This window comes from Pomacea canaliculata, linkage group LG4 (assembly GCF_003073045.1).
Source record: "Pomacea canaliculata isolate SZHN2017 linkage group LG4, ASM307304v1, whole genome shotgun sequence".
Taxonomy (NCBI): Eukaryota; Metazoa; Mollusca; class Gastropoda; order Architaenioglossa; family Ampullariidae; genus Pomacea; species Pomacea canaliculata.
In genome coordinates this window covers 11,010,808-11,034,508 of record NC_037593.1, presented here as the reverse complement: position 1 = coordinate 11,034,508, position 23,701 = coordinate 11,010,808, and the positions used below count along the sequence as shown (strand labels likewise).

General features: G+C 37.4%; 2 protein-coding genes across 2 annotated transcripts; both read right to left on the bottom strand.

Annotated features, from left to right (window-relative positions):
- Positions 1-1,732: 1,732 nt before the first annotated feature.
- Positions 1,733-13,868, bottom strand: LOC112561914 (YTH domain-containing family protein 1-like). Its single transcript, XM_025234767.1, has 5 exons — positions 13,639-13,868; positions 13,205-13,229; positions 9,606-9,670; positions 3,986-5,689; positions 1,733-2,972 (listed from the first exon to the last, which is right to left on the bottom strand). The coding sequence occupies exons 1-5, from the start codon at positions 13,657-13,659 to the stop codon at positions 2,943-2,945; spliced, it is 1,845 nt and encodes a 614-aa protein (XP_025090552.1). The 5' UTR covers positions 13,660-13,868; the 3' UTR covers positions 1,733-2,942.
- Positions 13,869-15,365: 1,497 nt separating this feature from the next.
- On the bottom strand, positions 15,366-23,642 carry LOC112561736 (nucleoporin-like protein 2). The gene is made up of 8 exons (XM_025234392.1): positions 23,139-23,642; positions 22,604-22,763; positions 20,242-20,336; positions 19,841-19,917; positions 18,437-18,529; positions 17,971-18,011; positions 17,264-17,289; positions 15,366-16,816 (listed from the first exon to the last, which is right to left on the bottom strand). Exons 1-8 carry the CDS (start codon positions 23,209-23,211, stop codon positions 16,059-16,061), a joined length of 1,323 nt encoding a protein of 440 aa, XP_025090177.1. The 5' UTR covers positions 23,212-23,642; the 3' UTR covers positions 15,366-16,058.
- Positions 23,643-23,701: the final 59 nt, after the last annotated feature.

The following is a 23,701-nucleotide window of genomic DNA, read 5'->3' as shown; positions in this document are numbered from 1 at the left end:
CACTCTAGAGTTTTTCATTTAGCGGCAGCAAAACCACTACAGCAGCAGGGAGTGTCCTTGAAACGTGGGGCCTAAGTCATCAGTTGACACACACTAGACGTACTGCTACAGGTCACATGGCGTTAAAAGTTTTTAAATATAACCACCAGTAGGATATTCATTTCTAAGAATTACATTACCAATCGCCGTTTTAGGTACTGTGTATATATATTCCTATAATACTGAAAAGACGAAACTAAATTGTGATGATCTTATTATATGGAGTAACATTCAAGCTAAACCTAAAGGCTAACACTGTATCCATGAAATGTTCACATTATCTTCTAATTAAATCTTTTTTTTTTAATCAAAATTTACTTTTTAGACTTAAGTTCCTTCTGTTTGTTGCCCAAATTTAGGTCTTGCATCTGTTTTTTTTTTCCTATGGTAATGCAACATTTTCTGTGCATTTTTACACATGAAAACAGTTTTTCTTAAAGATCAAGCAAGTTGGACATACATTTCACTTTAAATTTTACTTCCTGATTCAGCACAATAACTGTCGTTTGATGGTCTTATCAGCTTTCAATCCCATTAGCTGATATTTTTGCATAACTACATGCACTCTCTGTAATTTGAGTTTCCAGCTTTCTGCAAGTTTAATTACCCTGTGAAGGCATCAGGGCTGACACAGGGCATGTAGTAACAGTGAATTCACATTCTTTCTCCAATTTCAAATAGCAAACAGCTTTCAAAGTTGAAAAAAAAATTATCTACACAGCTTTGGGGGTTCATTCTTAAGCCAATCTATTTCTTGCCACAAGAATAAACATTTCTTCATCAAAATACCCAGTGTAGGATAGGTAAGTGGAAACTTGAGGCATGCAGATCTTTACAACTCTAGTGGTTATTTATCTCTTTCCTGTGTTGCGGTATGTGATGTTGAAGACCTTCAGTTTGATATTTCTTCAAATGTTGCCCTGCTTTAGGGCAACAGTGTAGAGAGTGGTTTTGGACAAGGAACAAAGACAAGTTCAGTTACACATCGCACTAAATTCTTCAATCCCTAGAAATTTAAAGTCAATGGAATTCTCACTTTAAACAGCATCAAATCTTGTGGGCATTTGCAGACCTATTTATCCTGGACCAAGGCAGAGTATTTACACCTAGGAAATGTATATTTTTGTTGCTGTAACCTGAAAAGTATTTTCAGCAGGAACCAGTTCACTGATTTAAAGAGAACTTGTATTCCCCATTCTCCTGTGAAGCACCAAGGTTGAAGCTATCTGACAACAGAACCAAGTGAAGAAACTCAAATCCAACATGCATTTTCATGGTGCTTCTAAGCATTTATGTTTTACTTCAAAGGATACACTTGCATACCAGTCAAGCAAAAATCAGATAACCCAAACCTGCATCCGACAACTTTACCCAAAGTTACCAAATGCTGACCATTACACGTCAATTTGAAGTTCCATTTAGGAAGATCAAAGCATTTAATTTGGAAAATTTGTTTAAAAGAACCTGCTTTGTAGTGTAATTCACCACTGTATCTTTCAGTTTTCCTTAAAAGAATGCATTAGTATTCACTTACAAATTGGTTTGTACATTCATTTTTGTAGTCTTAAATAGGTGTTACTTTTTTTCAAGCATCTTTATCAAAATTTTGTTTCAGGTTGCCTCTGTGCAAGATATGATGCCTGCAACCAGGCAATAAATGTGTGTGGCAGCAAACAAATGAAAAACACGGACAGATCAGGTACACATTTTATTGGGAATAATGGAACCAGTGTTCTACCAATCCCCATGGGCCAGAGCTTGCTGCAGTGTCAGCTGCATCCTCCGCTGTTTCTGCTTCGTAGCAGCACTCAGTCAGGGCATCACAATGAGCAACAGGCAGGAAGTTTGCACATTACCTTTATCCAGTTTAAAAAAAAAACAAAAACAAAACAAGCTTTCCAACAGTATTCATGTATCTGTTTCTTATAGGTGAAAAGTTCTTTTTTCTGTCAACAGTGTAGTCTATTTGTGGATAAATCCAGTCTTTGTAGCACAAAGCCTTGGGAAAATATTGAGGCTTCATCACAAGTGCACTCAAGATGTCTTTATAAAGGTCTATTTTCTTCTTGTTTATTCTGCTTAATTTTCTTTTTTGTCCATACCAATAGTAGGTTCAAATGTGTCAGTTCTACACAGCTTGAATATAACTGTTTGTACAGTGCATCACATGGCTGAGCCCGAAACACCTACACAGCACAGCTCAGAGGCGTGGTTGCCAAGCATCCAGTTGAGTGAAAACACAAATTGTTAAAACCCTCCACTGGTCATATAAACAGAGCACAGAAGTCAACAGTTGTCTCAGCATCAAATCCACTGGTGCATGTTTGACTCTAGCAAAAGAGACCAAGCCCATTTGGGGTTCCATATGAAATAGGATATCATAAAAGTTGGGTGGGAGGAAAAGAATAAAAGTTGTAAGCTACATACACGTATGAAATCCACTCAACAATTGCTGGTAAAACAGCCAGTAAAAGGCTAACATCCCGGCTGTGTCCTATGAAGTTCTGCAATCATCCTCCAGTAGAAACCTTTTTTTTTTTGGTTGTAATTCAGCCACATCAACACCAAGCAGAAAACTGTTAAGAATTCAGAGAGAAGATGGAACAAGAGAAAAGGGGGAATAGTAACAAGGGCAAAAAGGGCAGAAAAAGAAGCAGATTAAGGGAAGAGGGGGTGGGCAGAAGAAAATCAAAGTCATCAAGCCTAGGGCGAGAGTCTGCTATGACTACAATTCTTCAAGTTGATTAAAAGGTGCATCATCCATAACCCAGAGCGATTTCCCCCATCATCGAGCAAGTCAGCATAGATGGTTTTTTGTGCACGAGCAATTCAGTGTGCCACAGGACTTCACAGTAGGGGTTACATCCTTTCCCAGCATGCACCACTGGCTTAACCATGAAGGCTTAGTTGTGGCGGCCTCCACGGCGAGAGTCCTGGGAAAAAAAAAAATATCATAGTCAGCATACTGTGGCTATCATTAGCTATAATATCCTTAAACCAAACATGAAATAAAGTCATAATCTGTAGGTCTTGTACGTATGTCAAGGCTGACAAAATGAACTGTGATATTTTATGTAAGAAATGGTACATTTATGTTTCTTTTCTCCAAGAGACCACCCTGTGCAAACAAACCTGGTTACTATATCTTATTTTACTAATACAAAGATAACTTTTTCATTATCTTGTGTAATCACTGGTGTTAATTTCAATACTTTGTTTACATAAATGAGCCTTACAAAAACTTCAGTCATTTTCCTAATTGGGTAAGTTGCTTGCAACATCTTTAGATCAACTTCTTTTAACAAAACTGAGTCTTTTGTAGCCTTTAATGTGTAAAAATCAACATTATTAAAGATGATACACTGTATTTTGATACAAGGTTCTTCAAACAATTTACAAATTTCTGAGCTAATGCCTCATAAAAAAAAAATGCTTAAGACTGATTGATCTTCCCAGCTTTACCTTTCTCTTCATACTTTACAAAATAATATAAAAAATGTAACCATACATATTTGGTCAGCAGTAGGTGGAAGTAGGAGGGGCATAACATGAACAAGAGACAACCTTAACAAGCAAGACAGCTTTACTGTCATCTTACCCATAAATGCTAGGAAATGTTTAGCAATGACAACATTCTTTAAAAAATAAAGCTTGTATCTGCATAAAAAACTGTTTTAAGCTAAGATTAACAGTTTTAGACACTTACTTGCATTTCTGTTCATACATAAATGAGAAAACATAAAAAAATAGTTGTCTCCAAGTTACTAAGGCTGTCTTAACCTACTGGAAATAAAACTTCCAGATAAAGATGCAGGAAAAGAAAATCAGACAAAAGGTAGCAAACATGAGACAAGGGGGTGAAAGTAAGGGAAACAAATACCAATTTATCCTTAAGTGACATAATGCAAAAATTAATAATAAAAAAAAGAAGAAAAAAGACAATTACCCGGCCACCGCCGCCGCCACCACTACCACCACCACGCTGACTGCTCCCACTGCCCCTATCGCCTCGATCATGGGCATGACCATGTGGAAGTCCGCTTCCGGTACTGCCTCCTGGGGTTGTGGTCTGCTGATCTTCTTCCTGGCGCTTCTCATAGTGCACAAAGTCGTCAAAGATGGATGTTGTATGCTTATAGTTGTGAAGAATCTTCAGTACCTGCTTGCCCTTCTCAGGAGGCACCTCCTGGGTGTCACGGGAATTTGTCACAGGCTTATTCTCGTTGTTCTCCAAGCGGATGTGACGCAGCTGCGAGTTGGGAACATCCTTGACATACACCCACTTGACTTCGAACTGACCCTTCCACTTGTCCTGTGCCCAGACTCCAGAGTTCTTGTTGTAGTCCACAGGTGACACCATCTGGGCAATGCCACAGAAATGGCCACTTCCATTGACAGAGTAGATGAGGTAGACTGGACCTTTCCCCTCACGTTCTCTGAACGCCTGGTCAAGGCGCTTGTTTCCATGCTCGGTGCTGCACCAAATGTTGTACTTGATGGAGCGGTGGATATCATCCTCCGAGTAGCTTTTAATAATAAAAAAACGAGCCCCCTTGGGAGAAAGGTTAAACTCGCGTGGGTTGTACTGGTTTTCCTGCTTGAGCTTCTCTAGCACAGGATGCGATGTAGCATTGCCACTAGCTGAACCGCCACCAGAACTGCTGGTTCCTTGACCACTGAAAGAGCCAGAGTTGCCTGAACTGCCCCCATGGTGGTTCTGCTGATGCCCTCCACTGCCACTGCTACTTCCACTGCTGCTGTTGTTGCTGTTACTATTAGTACCTGCATGTCCTCCACTCCCACCATTGCCGCTGCTGCCACTACCCATCTGGCGCTGGCGAGGAGCACTCCAAGCTTGGCGCTGGGACTGTGGTTTGGTTACTGAGCCAGTCCCGCCACCAACACTTGCGCTTCCCCTGCTCTCCCACGTGCCAATGTCCATGCTATGAGGCTTGTTAGGATTAACAGGAGCACGTGGGATGGTCCTGGGTCGCATCTGGGACTGGGGCCTAGCTGGCTGAGATGCAATGGCTGCCCATGATGTTTTCTTAGGCACAGAGCCACCTCCTCCAACATTCCCAGTTCCTAGGCTAACGCCCATCCCTTGACCTCCCATGCCAGGCATTGCAGCAGAGATGGACTGGGGAGGTGGGGGTGCCACCATTTCCTGACTGGGCATGCCCGCCATAACTTCAGAAGCCATGGCTGCTGCCTCCATCTTCTTGTCGATGCCGCCATGAAGGGTCATGCCACGAAGTCCCTGTTCCACGCTAGCCATGGGATCACCGCGGTCAGGCCCTGCCCCATTCATCACCCCATAGTCTGGAGGCATCATAGGTGGTTCTCCATAATAGTCCGTTTCCTGGTAAGGCCGAGGATCCTTCCGGGCTGTTGGCTGTGTTGCTGCATTCCCCCAGTAGTCACTTGGATATTCCCAGCTACTGAAAGGGAACCCAAATCCACTGTACATGCTGCTGTAGTCATAGCCCATACCGAACATCGGGGTGTCACCGCCATTAGACCAGGGGCCATCAGTCGTGCCCAATCCCTGGCCCATGAAAGGGTAGGACATGTTTGGGGTATAGTAGCTTTGGAAAAAAGACTCGGTTCCACCTGGACTTGGCATCTGGCCTGGATTGGTGTAAGCACTCTGCAAACAATTAAGGCCTAGTGTAAAGAATCTGGATAAAATGGAAATTTGATAGTAAATTCTTTAAATGCTAAGGATTTTTGAAATAAATGCCCATCTTCTTTCCTTTTAAAAAAAAAAATTCCAACATATACTGAGGTATCTGCTTTCCTATAGCACATTTTGCTTTTCTGATAAAATTTTACTTCTGGTATTAAATACCATGTCAAATATTAGCTTATACTGCTGAATTTTCTTTCCCCTCTTCCTGAGTGGGAAAAGGAAAGGGGGGGGGAGAGCCAGCTAATGTTATGAATATGAATAAAATATGAAAATCAATGTGACAGATGGAGTGACTTGTTGGGTATGATAATGACACCATTACCATGGTAATCTATACTCACACCTTGAACTTATCAATCATCAGTCCATGAATGTTTATTTTTATATATATCATATTAAAATGCATTTGATGCAACTCTATCTTCTATGTGTGTTTGGAAAAAGGGAAACACTATCCTTAAACAAGCTAAGTGCATGAACCAAAATACAATAAATAATACATGTTAATAATAAAAGTGATCATGAATAATTCCAGTTTCACATCTCACTGCTATGTTAGTGTATATACAAGAGAAATGAGAAAGATACACCACACATCTATACACATACAATTACAGTAAAAAAAAAAAAATTTCATACTGAGATAGTACATTAATTTTTCTTTTCTGGAATCATCTTCGTCTGCTTTTCCCATTATTGTTTAGCATGCCAGCCAAGACCACAATTCACAGATCTTTGGCATTCTGGCATTACCTCTTCCTACTGGCATCAAGCCTGATCTGCTTTTGGAGCCATTCCACATGGTTCCCACTTCCTATCTACAAGATGGTAATTCTTGAGTCCCACACAAACTGATTTCATAGAATTTTTGTTTGGTGTGGTATTCCAAAGAGATGCAAGGCTGTTGCACGCACAGCTACGAAACTGTCTAAAAAAAAAACTTGTTTCAGTAGCTCTGCTTGACTTTGTTTAATGTTTGGACAGAATCACTCCCTTCACATTTTAATCTCATACTTGAAAGGCTCGTCTACACCGTGTTAAACAATTATAGGTTTTCTGGTGTTTTTTTTGTTTTTTTTCTTTTTTTTTTTACCAAATTAACAGCTCTTGTCACAACAAGCAAGAATTAAAAGTTTGATGTCCACAAAAGACTGGAGACCACAGAGTATTTCACCAAGTAGAAATTAATAATTTTAAACAAGTTCCAAGACTTCCAAGATGTCAGTGGGTGATACTTGTTTATATACTTTGCTGCTTTTAGGTAAACAGTAGACCACGAAACCTATAAATTTTTGTTAAGTAGAAAACTCGAACTTTGCAATAAAAGTAATGAAAATTGCCCACTTTCTTCCTTGTGACAGCAATAATCCAGAAAATTCACAGTTTACTACTGTTGGGTCACATGAACAGAGCCATGTTTTTGGCCCATCCGGCTAGGAGGGTTAAACATGCTAACCAAACATTATCAGGAGTGAAAGAAAGCTTTAACAATTTTGAATTTTAATCTTTTCCCTACGCTAATGTTTAAAAGTCACACATTTTGACAAACTTTTAGTGATTAACCAAAGTTTATTTAAGAAAGCTTAATGAAGTATTTTATACCATTACTCAGGATGGCTAAATCTGCTACTTGCAGATAGCTGTTTCCATGCCCTTCTAGGTAGGCCTACCTGAATCATTTTCAACAGTAATTTACTAAAAGAAACTCCTTCTGATAGCCTCTGGGTTACTTTTGTGTTAGAAAAATATGGTGGAAAAAGTAAAAATCTAGTAAAGGAGCAATAAGTAATGTTTTTAGACACAACAAATAGTAAAAAACATATTGTACATATTGTTTTTATAAAATTTGTAATCTCAGAGTAGCAGCACATTCCACACTGCCCTCTTTAGGTTTTTCAAAAAATAAAAATGTTTGTCTAACAGTTCTGAAAAACACCATTGGGTCAAAATGAACTTAATGCATCATCTTATTTTGTCACAATTAAAAGAATGTTTCTTTAGCTGTGAGCTTCCCTCTTCACCTTTGACCAAATAATGTGCACTTGCTCCATCTTTTAGAAAATTCCTATGCTAGTAAAATAACTTCACATTCTGTGGCAGGTAAAATGTAATCTACTACTTCCCCACACAAGTGAAAGCAAGTCTACCCATAAAAGCTTCTGATAATTATGAATCCAAGCTAAAATATTTAGATCACAAAAATCAGCACATTTTATGTGCATTTAATGTTACATCTGATTGTTCCAGTTGCTCTTCTTTAGTCAAACTTCCCCTTGCATTTAACAATTTAGAATTAAGCATTTGTTCTTGTCTTATAAACAATTGGACAGTAACGTAGAGCTTAAAACCGATTCAACAGACTGCTTTCTGTCCAGAAACAGGCACTTTAGCTTTTCCTGAGATGTTGGGAGAACTACTTACCTATAAAAGGTGACTTTTTCTCTTCCTTTGCTGTATGTCTGGGATTTAGGCATTACAGCCTTAGTAAATCAGCTGTCGATTCATTTCACTACACATCTAATAAACAACCTGAGAGGAACATACGTTGGTGGGGACTTCCTAAACATCTTGGCTGCAGCTTGATCTCTTTTTCATGACAGTGAATGTTTATTCAATCATCCTCTCTCACAAGGACTTCTTCCTTTTTTATAATAACCACCAGTCCTATGACATTTTCTTTACTGTTAAATTCAAATAAATTTGAGGTTTTGGGGACGATTCTGACATAAAAAAAATTACTTCTTTAAAGAAAGATCTTGACCAGTCAATTTTAATGATGTCGGTAGGCCCTTTCAAAATGGGAGCATTCAAAGCAGCCTAATACAATAACACAAAGATACACATTGTAAACACATTTCTTTATGTTCACTGATTTTAATGTTTTATTCATAATGTATTCAATAATTCATTTATGATATGTATGTCTGTGTAACTACCACTGTGAGCAATTTTTAAATCACATCTGCAAACATCCTTTTATCCCTGAAATGTTGGGGTATTTGCTTCAAAATTTCTGAACTTGAACCCCATGATTTTGTCTTTCCTTTTTTTATTTTTGCAGATCTTTTGCTGAATCAAAAGAGCTAGAAATATGCTTTCTTCCTGTCTAGTAAAATTCAGTAACTGAAGCTACTTAATGTGGTCATTTTTAATTAAACATTGTCACAACAGCCAATAGACCTCAATTAAATAATAAAAAAAAAAACTGAATCTTTTTTCATTACATCAACTTAAAGACAAGAAATAATGATATCAAGACGAGAAAAATTAAAAAAAAAAAGCTATTCTTTTTTGCCTTACTGGTATTTTCTGTAATTGTGAGGATTTCCTGTACTGAGTGTGGCTAACCTGTACAGGAAAACAGGTCTGAAATGGGGAAAACTGCAGTTCTTTTTTTAATGATTACGAGTTTTAAAAACTTATAAAGAGCATCAACTGAGTGTGAATGGATTTTGGAACCAATTAAAAACTTTATTCAAACTGTATAGACAACAGCTGTGAGTAAAGGGAAGACGTAGAAGTAGGCACACTGGACTTGTCTCAAGTGCTTAGAGCATGCTCCTTACAAGAGTATGTGTGCTATACAAATAACACATTTATTATTATTAAAAAATTTACAAAAAGCAATAATCGCTTGAGAAAAGGCACTTTTAATTATGTCATTCTGCAAAACATGTTCTCTAAAGTGAAAGTGCATATAGCTGAGCTATTCAAACTTGATAGCCAAAGCTATTTCTAAAGTGCATGGATCAATACAATTATACAGTTCATACAAAAGAGAGAGATACTGAAACTGGTATTTTCAAATCACCAGCAAAACTAAATCTTGATATAACCACAGATAACCATCAATTACTAGGAAATAAGGTATTACCTGATGTGGCTGGGGCATGTAAGCCTCCTCCTCCTTCATTCCGTCTTTACCTGGTCCTGCGGACACTGAACACAGTTTTTGTTTTGCAATACATTTAAACTACAATTTATTAAGTGGTTTATTGCATTACCATACATAAAAAGTACAATTTACACAAAAGTTGAATTTACCTAAGGATGATGTAAGCAAGTAACAATTTTACTGCATCACGCACTACAACAGATTGCACTGTTGTGTGATAGAAAAACAAGAACTGATAGAAAACAAGAACACTATTTCTGAGTGCGGCAATCACAATAAAAAATAACTACCACACTCTTGTATCTTCTGTTACATGAATATCAGTTAAAGGTTCCTCCATTTTCCTTCTAGTTGCAACCTATTTAAAACCAACTGAATATTGTGTTTTAAGTCTTCCTATACTGCTTAGACCCACATATATGTGAATATCTTCATAGCTGCACCTCAATTGTATGGATTTGTCCAAGTTGAATGAATTAAAGAAGACTCAGACAGGAAAGTGAGATGATGTGTGTAAAAACTGCTTCTGCTATTTTCAAACTTTAATTAACTGTATGAAGTGTGATATTTATGTCTACAAATCAAGGACCGTAAGTGAATTATTAATGGTGCTTTCTAGCAGCACACAAAGTCACACATTCCACTTGGTGGCAAGTACGAGTTCTACTTAGGTATGGCATGTAATAACCCTTAATATAATGAATTTAAATGTAAGCACTGTGGCCGAAAGCAGGACACATGAAGAAACCTACAAAAAATAGTGGCCTACTGTTTGTGTTTTACATCTATGCAAGTTAACCCTGAATTGTTTGCTGTTCCAGTTCTGGGCATTAACCTTATAATATTTTAAGTTCATATTTTCCAGTATTAATAGCTACTCTGTATACATATGCATGGTACTTTTTTCCAAAAGATTTTCTGCTGAAATTAATTAGGTGCTTTCCATATGCTATGGTTTCATCAGAGTAAAAAGAGAATGAATGCCACAAACAGTATGTAGAAAGAAACCATCTGCATGACTTGCAGAACATAACAAATGTTAAGTGATCCACAGCTCCCCACACATCTATCATTCAACAATCAAAATCCCTGAACCATACAGATTTTAAGCAGTTATTTTGTCAAAGTGAAATACAAAACACCAAATCCATAAGTTAAACTTAAAATTCCAGATTATCCACTTCCTAAGATGTTAAAAAACCTTAGATATTTTAAAGGGGAAATTTGGCACATATCTAGAAGTCAGCTAGGCTTACATGCAAAGTGCTAAAATTCTAAATCTTCAAGAAACAGCTAAAGATGGTTCTTCCTAACTATAAGTATAACATTAAAAATATCAATATTGTTGTAATTTCATTGCTTCCAATATCACTAAATTAATTCATCTCTCTGGTTATAAGAAAGTGTTATAAGATGAAACATAATTTGGTTCTTCAACGCTATGGCAAATATGTTATAGTTAAAAAGAACACATTTGCTGAACACAGAATTATTCCTTCTGTGCAGAGTACTCCTGACACTTGCAGTACAAATTTTATCAGGAAGCACTTGCTAAAAAAGCCTCACTCAAAGTAAAAGTGCAAGCATGGATCTGAAACATCCATACACCACAGAAATAATGTGAAAATGATTCTTTTACAAATTTGGTTTTGCCTGATCGTTACTTTAAAAGATCTAGCATCAGACGAAATTAAAAAGGGTAAAAATGCACCGACAGTGCATAAAGGTAAGAAAAGGCAGATAAATTTGTAGAAATTGGAAGCAAGCAACCTAAACATATTTACAGTAAACTGGTGTTGTCTGGCTTAATACTTTCCACCTGCTATACACCAGATATTATCAGAACATCTGTCTAAAACAATATCAAATTCATTTTAACAGCTACCTTTTGAATTGTCTGTAGTAGACATTTAAACCAGAAATACTTTAGTTCCCTTTTTTATGCCCAATAAACTTCCATTCTTTAAACTTAAATCTACTGGCTATTTTTTCTTGTTACTTAAACTCAAGTAGTGCATCTTTTTGTGGAGGCAGGAAGACCTAAATAATAAGTAGCTGTGAAAACATGAGATGTTGCCAATGCATACAAAGCTACTGAGTTCACTGACAACTGATTTAAGTTTCCTCTGGACAGTACCAACACCAAGCAAAAATGCTTAGTCTGTTATGGAAGAAACCTAAGAATGGTATACTACAAATCCCACAGCAGTTTATTAGGAAGGAGGGCTTTTTTTTTTTTACACTGAGCCAGCAACTAGGGTTATATCACAAGCCAGCAACTAAGGTTATGTTACAAGGCAGCCAGCCCTGTAAACAGTTGCCACATGTAGAGAAAGAACATAGCTGAGACAAGAGCTGAACCCAGGACAGCCTACCTCAGTTTATTAGGAAATCAGCAAATAGGTGCAGCACTTTTAAGAACTCATCACCATTCTGACATTTATTTATTTTTTTTTTTTTGCCATCTAGTTTTTCAAATATTTACTGGGTGCAGTTACTACCAGATCACCAAACATGCAAGTGTGAGGAAAAGTGAATATGTATGTATTAGAGATTCTTTACTCTCCAACAAAACACAGATGAAAATGACTCATTAACTCAAAAAATGTTTTGAGTACTGTTTCACTTAACTTTCATATGTCAATGGCAGACAAAATAAAGATTACACATTTCATATAGCTTTAAAACAGTTCCCTTTTATCTAGTTTCCATTACCAAAATCATTAACATAAAACTTTCTACACTGAAAGAAAATGTATACATAATCATACAAATTGCATATTATTTCAAGAACAAGGTAAAAAGCATGGTTTTAATTTGGCATTGTTTCATCTCACTACTGCATAAATTGGTAAATTAATGCACTACATTCAGTGACATGGTATATGTAAGGACAGATGATATTTCTGATAAATGACCCAATTTGCAGCAGGTTCAGAAATATGCAGGTGTTCAGTTGTATTAACCAAATCTTTTGGACATTATGGAAATAACCAAACAAAACAAAGCCCACAGAACACAGCTTTTAATTATTTAATCTTTTAATTTTACAATTTTATCTTTATTGTTCCCTTTTCATTATTTAAGTGCATTGACAGCATTGATAGCTGACAGCACTTAATAGTAAAATTATGTCTGTAGTCAAATGAAAGTTAAAACTGACAGTTGAAAGGAACTTAGGTGAATGACAATATGACAATATTTCAACCTGCTTAAAAAGAACAACTTAAAACGTTTGCTTCTAAAGTTTTAAAAATCCATACTCTGTGTATGTAGGACTTGCTGTACCCAACAGTTGAAATATTTAATACTTTTGTGCAACATAAAGCATGAACCGAAAACGAAATTATAAAGCCGAACGCTTAATCAGCATAATCAGTAACAGCGAAGCGATAACTTGTGGAAAAGCACGAATCTGTACAACAGAATAATTTTTAAGATGATTTAGCCTCTTAGAACTTCGACTTAGTCTCGAACTTGTCACTCTCGTCATAAATGTCTGTCTACGTCACGTTTTCTGAGACACGACCCCATAACTGCGATTAAATGGCGGCAGATAAAAAGGATTGAATTCTTACCTTGGTTAGGTTGTCCTTTCGCCCTCTGAACACGCCAAGGCAAACATGAAAAAAAGCGTTAGAAAATAAGTTTAGAATCAGTGGTATTTGCACATAAAAACGGGGGAAATGTAAACACATTTACAAAAAAAAGCTCGACTGTTCTCGTTTTAGTACGCAACACTCGGTATGAGGTTGCGGCAGTGCGATAGCCTGCTACACTCGGGATACACTCGAGTACACGCCACACAATCTCGCCTGACAACCACAACCCTTCACTTCACAAAATGTCCACGTTCTACATATAAAAAAAAAATTGAGTGGAATTCATTTACTCGTTTGATATGATTGATACGAGAAATAATTTACTACGCCTACGCAACGATAGACTGTTAACACATGACAAAAAGTAGGCCTATCCTCGAATTCGAATCATAAAGAGCATGGCTGCGTACCTGATCCAAACTTGCCGACATCACAGATCAGTTCCTACACCTTAAAAAATAACACAAGTGTCCAATCACAGTCTTTACACAATCTTTGTGCACAAAAGTTGTATCAGACAGCAATTTGGGGTGATCAGAAATCACAAAGACTGCAGTAAAAACGTTCACAAACAACACAGTCTTTCCTTCTCCGGGTTAGAACAATGGCGGCGACTACGCATGTGCCTCGATCCCGCGTGTATTCACGTGACATGGAAATTGACGTCATTCCTCCTTTACTCAGGTCGAGTCGCTAGCAAGTCGCACCTTCTGCAAGGCTTGAAAATATATTTCCATAAAATCTTTTATCTTCTCATCCGTAGCACGTTTATTTGTAGGATTTTTTTGATATATTGAATTTTACGCAGCAGTTTTTTTTTATCTTCATTAACCTGATAGTGTCGAGTCCGCATCCCAACTGCCGTAGCAGACGATAAAAGAAATCCAAGGTTTCTGAAAAAGCATGTTGCTGCACGTTTAGCTCATCGAATGTGAAGCACACGCGCGGAACATACCTTTTTAACACTAATTCTTTAATCTTTCTGATTTATCACTCTTTTAAAAAAAATTTGCTTTTATGCAAATCCTGTAGCCTTAATTGGAACTGCTTTCATAATAAAAGTTTTCAGAATGTGCACGTCCATACCCTGTATCAAACAATAAGGCGTTAGCAGGCATGTCTGGACATAGCCAGGGGAATAGTTAGGTACAACTATTAGCAAAGCACATGCTGACATGTATCTGATGTCCTTATAGATAAAATATGACATTGGTGCTACTATATTGCCCTAGCAATTTATTTTCACCAATAGGGTATTAATCCTAAAATATAAATAAGGACGATCCTAGCTTCAGGTTAAGTTTGTTTTAGTAAATTGTTCTTTCAGCAAATACAGCTCTTGAAAAATGATTTGCACCTCTAAATCCCTTTTTCTGCATATCTTTATTTGTGGGAAAAGCATAAAAGTTGAATCACGACGAGCTGGGTGCCAATTCTCAAGTTACACTCATCTTATACCACACACCACAGCTGCTTATCTATGGATTCCAGCACACACAGGAATTGCAGGTGTAAAAACAGATTAAATGGTAAAGGAGGGAAGCAGCAAATAACAACCCTTCTCAAATTTGTTGTCAAGGAACAACTTGCAGAAAAAAATTACTTCTGCAACAAAAATAGTACATGCAGTCCTCACACTGATGTCCTTCATCCTGAAGTAGATGGTATCTCTTGCCTGAAGACTGAACACTTCAATCTCAACAGCCATTTCAAGAGGAACAGCATCAACACCTGAGCATATGTCCATCAGTTGCTGTAGTAGTCAGCACTACCAACAATTAAGAGAGAAGACAAATTTTAACACCTCTTGAGATGACAAGCTCTTGGGAAACAGCCACTAATGTATGCTGGGCAGCAGAGTGTGCAGCCTTCAGAGGACAGGATTTTAGGAACACACCCTTTGTCAAACATGGAGGAAGAATAATTGCATATTTGATCACTGCACTTTAGTGTTTTTAAGTATTTTTTTACCTTAAAATAAATAACATTATTTTAGTAATTAAATGTGAGAAATGATTGCAAATGTGAGGGGAGAACATGGGGTTTGTTTGAAGATATTAAGCACACACACACACAAAACTTAGCAATCAGAGAGAACATTCCCAAGTACACATATTACCATTACATGAGAACAAAAGATTGCTTTAAGGATTTATTATTTTTTGAAGACAAATCAGTTGCATATAAATTCATTGTCAAAGAGTGCTAGCATCTTCCTCCCAAGAATTTGAACGACATCTGGAACATGCTGACTAAAACAGAATTGCAGCCAACAAGTCATTTTTATACATGCATATGGGAACGAAAGTGAATGATTGAATTTGCTTTTGTGGCTAATTTTAGCAGTCAATCAGGAAAGCAAGACCTAATTTTCTTTGATTTTATCCCAACAAGGATATGGAAAACCATAATCTATATTAGAAATGAAAAAAAAAATCCCCAAAACAATCAATGTGTGTTTGTCTGTCCCATTTAACAAACAAATGTAAGGTGTGTTTCTGTAAATAAACTAAAATCTGCATTGTAACGGATGCTTATGGAAATGTTAATAAAATTTAACACATGCTTGAGGCATGTAGCTCTGTCACATCGTCTCACTAGCTTGAACATTATCATCACTTTCAATAGATGTCATAAAAAAGAAATGTTTGCATAATTAAGGAGATCAGATACAAATGGTCTTCCATCAATGTTCAGGGACACACTGAAAAAAAAAAAAAATCACATTCACTTTCTCCACTGGAGTAACTTTACAGACACACATCAAGGAAAGCAGAACTATATAAAACCTTAAGGGGACACAGGATCAAATACACCTTTCTGTAAAAACTTAAATATTGATCATTTCTTTTGGAGGAGGTCGCAAAGGAATTTTTCCAAATGAGAATGTTTTTGCTTCAAACTGCTCTTTTTCTTCCTCAGTTAACTTATCCACTGCTGTGTACAGTGAGTCATGGCCTGGGTGTGTGGCTCCAAATGAAACATTGCCAGGAGACAACATACCCTGATTTGAAGTGGGCATGCCAGAGCCAGGAAAAGCTGCCAAGCTGCTACCACTAGAGCTATTCTGAAACACATTAGTGAAACCACCTGACTGTCCAAACATGGCTCCCTTTGTCTGAGAAGCTCCACCAAACACACTTCCTTGTGCTGAAGGTGACTGGTTGGGAAGTGCACTAAAAAGTCCACCAGTTCTTGGACTGGTTGTTGCTTGAGCTCCAAAACCATGTGCTGGTGATGAGCTGGATGCTGGTGACTGCCCAAAAAGTCCTCCTCCTGATGATGTTTGTCCAAAAAAGCCAAAGGAAGTAGAAGAGCCTGAGTTTCCACCACTCTGGTTCAAAACTGCACTAGTACTGGTTCCAAAAAAACTGCCACCTGTATTTGCCCCAGCCTGTCCAAATGTTCCTCCTCCACTATTTTGGTTACCTCCAAAGACTGAAGTAGAAGAGGCAGAAGGTGAGGACCCCTGCCCAAAACCTGAGAAACTGACATTCTGAGCAAATGAGGCAGAAGAACCACCAAAGACGGATGAGTGGGAAGCACCAGTTCCAAACCCACTACTGGCTGTACTGGCTGTCTGACCCCCTGTGAAAAAATAAACTTGAAGTTCAGAGTCTTAAATCCTGATATTATACACAATTTTAGCATTTAAGTAATAAAAAAAACATTTACATTGAAAGTCAAATAACATTTTATGAATGAAGAACATATATACATTCAAATACTGTAAGAATAAAACTTCAAAAATTAAGAACAATGGTACAAAAAAGAACAAGCATATGTATGTTAATATCCACAAACATGTAAATCCAAATCCACAGAAAATGGGAAATGGACTGTTTAGTTTTAGTTTATTCCTTGTTACTCCTTGAGGAGCATAGGGCCACTAATAAATGGACTGAAAATATTCTTAAAACTCTCAAAAACACAACACCTTAAGCTACGCCTGTGTTCAACAGTAAATTTGTTTCTGATTGCACCTTTATGCATTTGTGTTGGGGGCCAAGGGGATATGTGTGCCTACATACTCACCGAACAGAGATGGTCTGATCAAAGACCTGCAATGATAAAATGATTCTTTTGAATTAGTGAATTAGCATTTGATTGTCATCAGCACAAAAAATATCTTTACGTTAAAAATAATATTAATAATAAATTGCAATTTATATTGCACAGAATCATGTTCATATAGTTGGATGTGCGCATCTCTCGACACAAAATTTAGGTCATGTGTAGTACTTGAAGGAGCAGAAAGATAGGTAACAATGAGATATATACAATACAGTAAAGACAAAGAGGTTACAGCAACTGCAAAGAGCAAGTTAAAAAGTAACCATCAAAGGTCAACAGGACAAACTAATCAAGAGATATAAAATGGGAAACAGTAGGTAGGGGAGGAGAAAGGACAGATCAATAGTATTAAGAGGACTGTGCTTAGGAGCAGTGCTCATGGAAAAGATACACGTTTAAGAGAATTAATGGTGGTAAGTGTTGAATACAAAAGGAAAGGGAGTTTTGCTGCTTAGCTGTAATGCTGCACCTAGAGCTAAATTATCTAACATTCAAGTTCAAGCTCAAGTAAACCCCAAAAAAGCACCAAAAAGATTAATTTCACATTATTCAAAGGAGAAAATGTATAGCCTACATACAACCTCATCAAAGGCTTACTAAAGTTTAACATCAAATGAAGCTCAAATAAGTGGTCAGAACATATCACTGTTATTACAAAAGTTACACACCCGCTATTTTTTTTTCGTCTGCTCTCTTCTATGAGCTCCACCTAGATGCAGAAAACAGTACAATAAACAAAACATACATGAATCATAACGTCATTTGTAAAAACAATTTACTATTATTTGTTATTTGCATAGATTCAAGCATATGGTATTTTGTACTTAGAAAAGCCAGTCATCAAATGTACAACCTCTACCTAAGCTATAAAAAGCCAAACTTTCAGATGACTGCCGAAACACCTTTTGTTGACCACAGCTATTCTTTATTGCTCTTACCTACATTCAGAGATGACTCCATTTGAAAGGTTGGAAGACTTTTCAAACATATTTACTACCCACTGCTTTATATAGTCATCTATCTTCCTCAAACAAGTACCTACAGACATAGCTGGCAATCATTTTTTCAGGGCATTAGAAGCAAAAGAAGGAGGAAAAAAATCCTAGCTTTCAAGGTAATGACAGCATGGCATACCAGTCTGTGTCGAAGTGATGGGTCTGTAGAGTTCACTTTAAGCTGTTCCTGCCACTGTCGATATTGCTCTGCAAGTTGTGATACTTTCAGTTTCTGCACAGAAGGAAAATGCAGTGTAACTGATTTTATTCAGGTTGATTTCTGCCACTAACTGTTAAAACTGTAAATTTTATTGTCAATCTATCACTTTATTTGGGTTAAGCTTATTTATTCTGAGTATCTGTGAAGTGAAATATCTGTACTTTGATGACTCTTCCCTAAAATGACAGGTCATCAGCTCATGTTTCGCAAAGGTGGCATATTCAAGAGAAAGGGGAAATAAAAATGGCCGTTCACCTCTTTTGCCCTTCCTCTTCTTGTTCTCCGATTTTATTGCACACTTGCTCACTCAATTCCCCATCCCTCCTTTATCTCTGTGATTACTCATTTGCTTTCTCAAATGCTTCCCCTCTCTTCCTCCTTCCCTTTCTCTTTTGCTCTCATAGAATATTTATTCAAAATATGTTATTAACACTTGCACTGTATAGCAGACATGTCAAAATGTCTTCTGCATAGTAATGTTATACTGGGAGGTACCAGCGATTTCTTACAACAGGGAGAATAAACCCTAAAAATAAGCATACATTATTGCACAAAATGTCAACAAGCCCTATGACTACATCCCTTACTGCCAAAACTGGTGAGAATAGAAAAAGCAGTGTAAATGTAAAGCAACTTCAATCATCCCCACAAGCACAAACACATTCAATGCTCTTCTCGATTGAAATGTGTGCGCGAGCATGCTTTTAGCTACAAAATATAGATAAAGATGGACTGGCATATATATATACACACACACACACTCACTCATTCATATGAATGCACCTATTCAACCATCACCCCTGGCCTCATACACATACATGCACAAACGTAACTATTGAGTTTAGTTAGTTGAAACACAAAAATACAGCTGGAATTTAACAATAGCAATTTTTTTAAAGTTTATGAGCCACAACACTTTTTCTGAATTTATTAACACCTTCAATACCATTTATATAGCTCTAAGCTTAATTGAATCATAAACTGCATGCCATAGTATTGTTTTCACATTCTACTGTCTTTAAATGTAAAAAAGTTGGCACAAAGTTAATCCATTTTAGAAGTAAGATACAAAAGATGTCATGTAAGTTTTTAGTTTTCTGATTCTTGAATGTAGCAAATTAGATCAATGTGCATTTCTTTAAAATATATTCTTAATTTATAGAATAAAAGTCAAAAATGTGCATGCTACAAAAATAAAAGTGATCACAAAAGAAGTTTGATACATAAAGCCCATAAAAATGTGTTAAAATCTACAGCAAGAAATCTACTTTCCCTACTTTCCACAATCAGAAGAAACTAAAAAACAGATGAAAACAAACTCACATATTGATCGAGAGTGTTCTGTTGAATGGCCATATATGCTTCCAGTCTCAGTTCTTCTGGACTAAGGTCAGGGATGTCTGAAAACAGACAAGTAGAAAACAGGATAAGCACCATTCGCCAGTGTTTTTTTACACACATATTGTATTTTACTAAATGTGATTCTACTGCTACTACTAGCTATTTAGATGCCACATACAAGGTCACAAAAATTATTTCAAACACTGCTAAACCAGATCTCCTTCGAACTTTTCACTTTGTAGATCATATGTAACATATTAAAAACAATCATTAATAAGTTATGATAAATAGCCCTTATTTTTTCCAAAGCTGTTTATTACATAATGCATAAAAACAATATTAAAGACAATGTCAGTCCACATTTTCTAAAATGTGATCAATACCTGGAAATGATGGCAAGTTGGCTTCAAAACCGATACAAGAAAATGGCCATGTCTTTGATGTCTGCCATATTTCTATTTCCTTCGGAATGTTTTTCCTGTTAAAGAATCAAAAAAGAAGCTCAAGTTTTGTTTCCAAAAATGCTTTAACTTCCCCTCCTATGTATCCATCTGTTATATATGAATCCACTAATAACACTAAAGTAATAATTGTTCTCAGTGAATGATATCTCTGCATAGTTGTTGCATGAGAATGATGGTAGTAACACCTGGCAGAACACTCTTTTAATAAAACTTTAAAGGACTAATGTGGTGCAAAATTTTGTTTTAATGATTGTATTAAGCTCAGTGCAAGATACAGCTCACACACATCTAGCAACCCTCCCCTTGTTTACCGACATCACGTTTCACAGTACCAATGAGCCCCGAGTCCTCAGAGAGACAAATAACGAATTTACAGTCCGTGGACAGTCTATACATTAGTGAGCTTAAAGCCAGCAATGCCCAATCCAGTCTTGTCTGTCACCTCCATACTCAATTCCCCGACCAGGTACAAGGAGCAATGACTATTCCCCAGCATTTTGAATGAGCAAGTGCCATCCCAGTCTTGGGACATCTCATGATTTCCTTACTAACAGGCAGGAAACCTGACTACATTGTTGGTACAGCACCAAGTGATATAGGTCAAAGGGAGCAAAGCTCTGTACAGTTGATGAATAAACACCAGTCTGGCAGGTCTGATCTCTTTTATCCAGTAAGAGTGGAAATCATAAAGAATGCTATTTCCTAGAAGAATAAGCAAGACTTAGTTTTGAAGCTCCACACCTCTCAAGGTAGCCTAAGTCCTGAACCACAGTGTGGTCACTGCCAACTTTGCAATGACAACAAGGTAGTTCCAACAGTTCAATGTCACTGGTTTGAGTTAGTGACACAGCTTCTGGCCTTTACTATTACTTCCAAGATACTTGCCTTCAAGGAGACCTGCCTCTAGATCAAAAAGGAGGCATCTAGCATTGGGTGGCACAAGATTAAATCAATCCACTCCGCAACTGCACATACCCAAAACTAAGGAAGAACGCCATTGGTCATTCACAACCTCATGTAGCCTTTCAGCCAAACTAGCTAGAGCAGCCAGCATAAAATCTGCCAATCAACCACACTGGCCATCACTAGTCAGGCATTACCAAGGATGACAGGAAACATCTTTGCCTCCATTCCTGACAACTGTCCATAAAAACCTTCTCAAGACTAACAGTCCCCAACTATCCCTCATGGCCAAATGCCCTTTGGCCTTCTCCACCCAGGCAGTAATTCACATCTAAGCACCAGAAACAATGTTTAGCTAGCACAGAAGTTCCCCCTGACATTAATGCTTATTTGGTTCAGTCAGGCTGCCTGGCATGATGCTTTGCCGAAGACAGTCCTCCAAGTTACATTGAAGGCAGTCAATGATGTGGCAAACAGAAGAAAAGCTGGTTGACTAATATGAAAGAGTGGACTGGCTGTGCACTAAGGAACCTTCTCATACATGACTGGACCTGGCGACCTGAGTTCACCTCTGCTGCACTCCATCAGAGCTCCTGTGACTGCTACTGCTGTGCCCATAATAGGATGAAATGAATGATAGCTTATTCAATTGTAGGAAATTCCTATGTCTCACATATACCCCAACACATGACGGTAAGCAGCAACCAAATTTCATATCATGCGTATGATTCAGTCTCTCATTACTTTTGCACATGCACCCTACTCCCCATAACAAAAATGAACAAGCACATTCATGCACATACACATTTTGACATTTTGCCACTATAAAGAAAACATTCAGTTTTTCAAGAATCCATCCAGCAAATACATGGAAAGACCATTAACAACCTTACAAACAAGATGTTCAAAATTGTTCTTTGTAGCATCTCTAAAGAACTACATGAACAAAGCATACAGGGTCTATGACAATATAAGAAATAATAGAAGAATTTTGCCTATAACACTAAGAATAGAAAAATAACTGGCAACTGCTTCATTTTTCCAACCCTCTCACTGATGAAGAGTTAAATAATTGATGATAATGATGATTAACATGATTTAGAAAACTTAAAAAAGAAGAAAAAGATAACAGACATAGGAAAGATCCCAATGCCTAATTGCTGTAAGAGCAGTTAACTTAAGGTGTCTGTGTCTAGGGTCCAGATGAAAGAAGGAAAACCCAGTCTTTTCTTTCACCCACCTTTTACTTGATATCAAGTACCAATTGCTAAGTGGGCAAGCATAAGAAACCCTTGAGTCAGTAAACTTCTGTTCCAAACTCTGATGCCACTTATATAGCATGATATGCAATAAATGTACAACTGTTCTTGCAACATACACAATATCATCTGCAGAGGCTGTGGTCTGAGAACTGCCTGCCTGTGGACTGCTGGATGCCCACTTGTATGGGTTATTACCCTGTTGATAACCGCTACCAAAGCTATCACGGAAAGCGACATGTCTACTTCCACTTCCTCTGTCTCCTCCACCGCCGTGTCCTTAAAAAGCATGAAAGAAAACATCACACAAAACAATGTGTGTACTAACATTCTCCCTCTCTCTCTCACACACACACTCATAAAAGCAAAATACAAACCACATTTTGAGGTAGAACTGAAGCAATGTAAGGTATTTTTCTTATTATTTTTCTTAGGCTGTTACATGTTCTGCTTGTGCTGGTGAGACTTTCATTATATACAACAGCAGGTACTTGTTTGTTTCCTTTTCTTACATATTAAATTTTGTAATTCAAGAGTTAGTGTGACAAGTAAAAAACAAGGCGCATGTATTCTTAGCACATGTACTAAGCAAAAGATAAATCGTAGGGAGAAAAAATATATATTGTTGATTCTGTGCTACCATTCATTACGCACCTCGCGGATGTTCGTTAAAACATTTTTCTCCATAAAGACAACGTCCCTTGAGAAAGAACTCGCACACAGGCATCACTACACGGCAAAATAACAAACACAGCTACATCGACCCCAATCGACTCCCATTGGCTGAATCAATCACATGCGTATCTCTTTTTGCAAATAGCCAATGTATTTGATGATACAGAGTCTGAGTTTAGGGGAAAATAGAGGATCATGGCCAGGCGTATGTTAAAAAAGTTAAATTACTAATTGCTTGTAAACGTATAAAATATCAAAGAAAGTTAAAAGTAGAACTTTGTATCACGTGACATGCAAATCGGGGTCGTAGCCTTTCTCGCGGCTAAATAAGCTTTGGGTCCATATGCCATCACAGCTTCGTCACTTTACAGAAGCGGTTTATCTTTGTAGTCACCTCAATAGTTCATCAAACCTAACTTTTCTTGACTTCTATCGGCTTTACGGCTTTTTGATATATCGACCCAATTGAACATTCGTTCCCCCTCACCTAGCCTGACCCAAACCTTAACATACAGTCTCGTTCGTTTAGGGGTCTAGGTTTA